The sequence below is a fragment of the Pipistrellus kuhlii genome, unplaced genomic scaffold, assembly GCF_014108245.1.
Source record: "Pipistrellus kuhlii isolate mPipKuh1 unplaced genomic scaffold, mPipKuh1.p scaffold_m20_p_41, whole genome shotgun sequence".
Lineage (NCBI taxonomy): Eukaryota > Metazoa > Chordata > Mammalia > Chiroptera > Vespertilionidae > Pipistrellus > Pipistrellus kuhlii.
The window spans coordinates 2,899,450-2,906,340 of record NW_023425542.1 but is presented as its reverse complement, the minus strand read 5'-3'; the positions used below and the strand labels follow the sequence as shown (position 1 = coordinate 2,906,340).

The 6,891-nt window shown below is 59.4% G+C and overlaps 1 protein-coding gene across 1 annotated transcript; it reads right to left on the bottom strand.

Moving 5' to 3' along the window:
- Nucleotides 1–271: 271 nt before the first annotated feature.
- RTL1 (retrotransposon Gag like 1) lies at nucleotides 272–4,663 on the bottom strand (the record flags this gene model as incomplete). The annotated part of the gene is made up of 1 exon (XM_036411589.2): nucleotides 272–4,663. A coding segment is annotated over one exon (4,392 nt), but the record flags the coding sequence as incomplete, so codon positions are not given.
- Between the last annotated feature and the right edge of the window lie 2,228 nt (nucleotides 4,664–6,891).

Here is a 6,891-nt window from a genome sequence, read left to right as displayed (position 1 = left end):
CCTGGAGAATTAAGACGGAAGGAATGTGTAGCCCTTAGCCGGCTCTGAGTCTGTGGTGACTGGCTGGCCTGTTGGCACTGTTGATGTTGCTGGTTGATGAGTGGAAGAGGCCGTTGCTCTTCTTGAGTGGCTTCCCCTTGAGTCAGGAGTGGCAGGAGGAGCGCTGGGTCCGAGCGAAGCAGACGGAGGCACAGGGAGGCTGAGTGGAGGCTGGGCGGGGAGTCTGGCGCGGAGGGGAGGAGGGTTGGTAGCTGGTGAGGAGCTTTTTTTTTCAGTCCTGGTCCAAGTCCTCGTCATCCTCAGGGAGCTCCTCTAGCCTTGCTCCGCCCCTGGCCTGTCTGCCTCGGAGGGGGACTGGATCCTCTGCGCAGATCATGGCCAGGAAGTGGGCTAGGCTCCTGGCCGCTGGGTCCTGCTGAGGCTCGTCCTGGGGAGGTGCATGATCGGGCTGATCTCGGTCCCCAAACAACTGTCTGTACAGGAAGTCCAGGATTCCCCCGGAGGCCCGTGGGGGGGCTGGGGGGGCGGGGGCGGGGTCGGCCGCCGCTGCAGCCTCCTGCTTCTGGTCCTCTTTCTCTCCGTCCCCTCCCGCGGTAGCTTCCTTCTCCTGGTCCCCTCGTGCGCCGCCGTCCTGCGCGTTGTCTGCCTGCGCGTCCTGCGAGGTGTCTTGCAGGCCGTCATGCAGGCCACACTCACGGTAACGTTGCAGGTCGTCTTGCAGGGCTTCTCGCAAGACGACTTCACTTCCGATGACGTGCAGCTGCAGGTAGTGGCCCCCGTGCCGGGGGGGCTGGGGTCTTGGTGTGGGAGCGACTCTGACAGAGAAGCGCTCGCACAGCATCACCCAGAACTCAGGCGGGAGGTGGAGGACCCGGGAGCCCCGGGGCATCAGGGCCCTCTGGTGGCCCTGTTCCTCAGTCCGGATGGTGACCGGGCCCATGAGAGGGGCCATCTGGGCCAACAGTTGGGTGATGGCCGAGGCGATGCCACGGTCGGTGAGGAGGGACGAGTCCAGGATGAGGCGCAGGGAGCGCGTGGCCGGCAGGCGCGCCACGTCCAGGGCGGGCGCGGGCAGCAGCGGGAGGTGCTGCCTCATCCTCAGGATGGTCAGCGTGGCGATGGGGGCCAGCGCCTCCCTGCTGATGTGCAGGTTTCGGAAGAAGTGCCGGAAGAGGCTCCTCAGCTGGTCCATGTTGAGGTGGACGAGGAGGTAGCCGAGCACCTGGTCCAGCTGCGCTGGAGTCAGGGCCTCGGGCGGTGGGGTCTGCCTCCTTGGCTCTTCCTGGGCAGGTGCCTGCTCAGCCTCCCTCTGTTCTCCCAGTGCGGGCAGCTGGTCCCGGAGGGACCGTTCCCTGATGACGGGACCCTGGGGCCAGGTGGTAGTGTAGGCCCCGGGGGCAGGGCGTGCCCGGGGGGCAGGGCGGGCCCGGATGGCATGGTTGGCCCACATGGCAGTGCGGAGCCGGGCGGGATTGTTGGTCCCGGTGCCAGCATTGGCCTGGGTGGCAGTGTCCACACGGGGGACCCTCTGGGTCTGTGTGGCAGAGTGGGCCCGGGCGTCAGCGTGGGCCTGGGTGGCAGCGTGGGCCTGGGTGGCAGCGTGGGCCTGGGTGGCAGCGTGGGCCCCGGCGTCAGCGTGGGCCTGGGTGGCAGTGTGGGCCCGGGCGGGATTGTTGGCAGGCATGGCCGTGCGGGCCCGGACGGGATTGTTGGTCCCGGTGCCAGCGTGGGCCTGCGTGGCAGTGTCCGCCCGGGTGACCGTGGGGGTCTGGGTGGCAGTGTCTGCCCGGGTGGGATGGCTGGCCCCAGTGTCAGCCTGGGCCTGAGTGGCAGTGTCCGCCTGGGTGACCGTGGGGGTCTGGGTGTCCGTGTGGGTCTGGGTGACGGTGTCGGTCTGGGTGGCAGTGTGGGCCCGGGTGTCAGAGCGTCCCCGGGTGGCGGCGCGGGCGCGGGCGCGGGCGCGGGCGCCGGTGCGGGCGCGGGCGCCGGTGCGCCTCCGGGTAGCAGCGCGGGGCTGGGAGGCTGGGCGGGCCCGGAACGGCCCGTGGTCGGGCCTCTGCACGGGCTGGGAACTGCTGCCATCTTGGTCGGGCCTCTCCATCACACCGAAGTTGAAGCGGCCGAAGAACTTGGCCCACTGCCCCGGGAGAACTACGGTGAGCCTGTCATTATTCAGGGAGGCTAGATCCTCTGTATTGATAAGGATCATGATGGGCTCCTCGGTGCTCTCCAGGTAGTAAACCCACACGTCCAAGGCAGCCCTGATGGCGACAGACTTCATCGTGAGCGGCGGGGCGGCGACCTCCTCGGGGGAGAGGTCCCGGGAAAAGAACGCGCAGAACACCCTTTTGCCCGTTTGCTCGTCGTACTGGATGAGGGAGGCGTACAGCGCGCCCATGCTGATTCCCGAGTCCAGGTAGAACTGCTTGCGGTGCCTGGGGTGGTAGAGGAGGGGGGCCTTGCGGAACGCCCGCTTCACGCTCTCGAAGGCCTCCTGCTCCTCGTCGCCCCAGTGGAAGGGGCTGGGGGTCAGCAGCTGCCGCCGCAGGGGCTCCGTGATGCCCGCGAAGCGCTCCACGAAGTGGCTGTAGGGGGACATCAGTGCCATCATGCTCTGCAGGGTCTCCTTAGAGATAGGGATCGGGTAGTCCCGGACGGTCTTCACCACGCTCTTGTTCAGCTTGACCCCTCGGGGGGTCAGCACGAAGCCCATGAACTCGACGGTGTGCTGGTGGAACTGGCTGCGGTCCAGGTAGCAGTAGACGCGGTGGTGCCGGAAGCGCACCAGGACTTGGCGGATGTGCCGGAGGTGTGCCTCCTGGCTCAGGGAGTAGACCACCACCTCGTTGCCGTGGGAGAGCACGGAGTTGCCCAGCAGGTCCCTTAGGATGATGTGCATCACGCGCTGGGGGATGCGAGGGGCCGCGCCGGTCGGAAAGGGCTTGTAGGTGGTCTTCTTGGTCAGCACCAGTCCAAACGCCGCTTTCCATAGCTCTTCCGTTGGCTTTCTCTTGGCTTCCTGCACCACGGTCCCGCGCAGCTCCAGCCTCGTGAACCACGTGGCGCCGTGTAGCTGCTGGAAGAGCTGGGGGATGATCTGCCTCTCCTCCTTTAAGTCCTCGTCCACATTCTCTGGCTTGGCTGCTTCTTGCACCCCCGCACCCCCAGGTTCCGGAGGATCCACAGAGGGACCCATCGCGGCGGCGGCGTTGCTGTGATCACTGTCTCCAGCCTGCTGAAGCTCAGAGGGCTCTGATTCAGAAAGATCATCGGATCCGTCTGAGCTTGGCTGGTCGGAAGTCTCATCATCATCATCCGCGATCCTGGGGTTGAACACGTCGGCAAGGTCGGAGTACTGGGGCAGCAGGCCGGGCAGCAGGCTGATGGCATGTCTCTCGAGCGCGATGGTCGGTGGGAGCGGGCTGAAGCAGTTCTTCAGGCAGTAGGGCGAGTGGAAGGTGACGCGGCCTCTGGCCCAGTCGATGTCGGGGGAGTGCAGTCGGAGCCAGTTGACGCCCAGGACCACGGAGAAGTTGGGTGACGGCACGATGTCGAATTGGATGAGCTCGTGGTGGTTCTGGTGGAAGCACACCAGAGGCTCGGTTTGCAGCCAGACGGGCTCGTTGCCGATCAGGGAGCCGTCCATGGTGTGGATGGACTGCGGGTAGGGCTTCTCGTACAGCTCGACATAGTGCTCTTGGGCGAACTTCTCATCCATGAAGTTGGAGCTGGCCCCCGAGTCCACCAGCGCCTGGACGGCGACACTGTGGTAAGGATTCACTCTCACCATGAGCAGCAGGAAGACGTGCCTGCGGTCGACGTCGGGCTGGATTTCGTAGGTCAGCCAGCTGCTGACCGGCCACTTCTCGGGAGCAGGTAAGACCTTCTTGGCAGCCTCTGCGAGCCTCCCGGACTGGGAGTGCGGGCGCACCCTGAGCATGGCCTTTCTCTCCGCCAGGTTCTCTTCTATCTGCAGGACGAGGGTGATCAGACTCTCCAGAGAATCGGGCTGAGGGAGCTGGAACAGATACTCCCTGATCTCCTCGTTGAGCCCCAGGCACAGATGGGCCTGCAGGACTTCGTCTGGCCAGCCCAAGGTGGGTACCAGCTTCTGGAACTCATTGATGTAGTCGATGGCGGCGCGGTCCCCCTGAGTGATGTTGAGCATGGTGTCTTCTGCTATGCGCAGCTCCTGCTTGTAGTGGAAGGCCTTGGTCATGGCTTCCATGAAGGCTGCGAAGTTGGTAAGCAGGGGGCTTCGTTGCTGCTTCAGCTTTCGGGCCCACTCGAGGGCCGCGTCAGCGAGGTGCTCGATGACAAACCTCACTCGCCGGCGGTCGTTGCAGAACCTTCTTGGGTAGCCGTGTACGACCATGTGGCAGTGCACAAGGAACTCTGGGTAATCTCTCCGATCGCCGGAGAAGATGGGCGGCTCTGGCACGCTGCCCATCCTGATCGCTTTCATCAGGATATCGATTGCTATTTTTTGCTGCTCTTTGAGGTCTTGCATCCAGAAGTACATGGAGGTGAAGGAGCTGATCCCGCTTCTTAATTCCGATTCCTCGGACTCCCCCTCCTCCTCCTCTTCCTCCTCCTCCTCGTCATCACTTAGGTCAGTGTCGTCATCGTCATCGTCGTCGTCATCGTCGTCGTCGTCGTCTTCTTCTTCCTCTTCCTCTTCCTCCTCCTCTTCTTCCTCCTCTTCCTCTTCCTCTTCCTCTTCTTCGTCCGGCTCTCCCTCATTGACCAATGCTTCTTCCATCTCACCAGGCGCCTCACCGTTGGGATCCCCCTCTTCCTGACCGGAAGCCTTGCATGACTCCTCCAGGTCTTGGAGTAGGTCATTGGGTGGATCCTCTATTTCATTATGTCGGCCACTGGATGGCTCCTCCATGTCTTGGAGGAGGTCAATGGGCAGCTCTCCCATTTCCTGGGCTGGGCCTTGAGCCAGCCCCCCCGCCGCCTCAGGTGCTCCGCCTTCTCTCTCCATGGTGGTGTTGGATGAGCCCTCAGAGGACTCCATTTGTTTTGATGATGGATTCTTACGCTCCATCATCGTCTCAAATGAGTCTTCAGAGGGTTCCATCATTTCGTCGGATGAAAAGGAGTGTTCTCTGAAGACTGGTAAGGTGGTGATGCGTCCAGTCAGTGACTGGGATCGCAGAGATCAGAACCTGGTGGGGGTAGGGAGAGGGGCAGGAAAGGCACTGGGTTAGGGTCTCAAGAGGTCATGGTCAGATTCCCCAGGGCAAAGGGAATCTCCTACCCATTAGAACAGAGGGAAACTGGAGACGCCGTCGGGTCCCTTCTGTGATACCCGCGGGGAGAGAATAGGGAATATGTGTCAACCCTTGACCTTGCCTACTCTCTCCCAGGCTTCCTCTGCCTATCTTGCCTGCCTGCTTCCCAACAGCTGTGAGAAATTCACAGCCCATAAATTTGGTGGGGTGATGGGCCCGGAGCACCATCGCAGGCAGGCACCTGGCAGAACACACCGGCCGCTTCATTCCACGCTGGCACCCGTGTCAGGTCAATGCTCCTTCCCTCCGTGGTCACCCGAAAGGCACTGAGCTCACATGTCAGTGCTGTCCAAAGCCAGCGCTGCAAGCCAAGTGCTCTGGAGCAAGCTGGCCTTGGTGTGAGGCTCTAGCAGGAACGCCTGCCATCTAACAAGTTCAGGGGAAGAGGAGAAAATAGGCCCTTGGCCACTCTCCTGTCAGCTGGCGCAACTGCCCCAAATAGCTTTATTTCCTTCCCTAAATTCAAAGTAGAAATTGTGTGTTGGGGGTGGGCGGGCGCTGGATATAGAGCTCTGAATTCTGGGTTTTATTTCGCCCATAAATATTCAGAAAACAACCAGGAGGTGCCAGAGATTTGCACGTTACCATGTGATTTTAATTCGGAATTTTTTTGGGGGGTAATTTCTCTTCCCCTCTTTCATCAACTTGCAATGCTGAGTTTTCCTCAACTCAGAGCTGTTGAGGAAACTTGCCAGTCATCTCCCCACCCCGCCTAAAACCTCCACTTTCCCTGCATTGCCCTCTCTGTCAGTGGGGTCCAGGAACTTCCAAAATTTGGCCTTAGTTCCACACGTGCAAAGCGGATTGACTTGATCTGCCCCCTCCCCCATCCCAGTCTTACAGGGGAGGGCTGACCCCTTCACTGCAGCAGACATACCCTCTCTGCTGCTAACTGGTCTTCCCCTCACACAGGGGTGTATCCAGTTGAGTTGTGATATTGAGTGAGGAGTAGAGGTGGGCGGTATCTTGGACATCTGACTGTCTTGGAGAGGACTTTTGAAAATTTGGTCATGGTGTTTTTGTGGACCAAGACTGAATTTAAAGGGATTTTTTTGGTGGGATTTTGCACATTTCTTCTCTGCTGGGGAACAGCAAACTGAGTTCTAGCCACTCAGTAGGTTAGCTCTTTATTTGTGTGACACCTTGTCTTACTTCTTGGTTTCCTCCATTAAAAACAAACATTCATGCTCTTCTGTAAAACTCTTCATTGCCTAACATCCAAACTATCCAGTGAGATACAAAATTTTGATCTGCTGTTTCTTGAAATTAAGTAAATCGTTCTTAGCATGCCAGTTAAATATGATCCCACAGGATCTCTGATGAAAACTTTTGTTGTTTATTTATTGTCTACATTATTAAGTCCAAATCTTTTTGCATAAAATTCCCAACACATAAATTCCCAAGAAGCATTTTCTGGCTAAAATTTTAAGGCCATAGAATAATAGAAAATTCTGATCATATTATTTCTCAAGGTAGATTTACATTATTTTTTAGCATAAAATCTCATCACCACCTTCCTCATCATCACCATCTCTATCACCATCAACATCTCCATCACCATAAGCATCTCCATCATAGCAACATACACAGT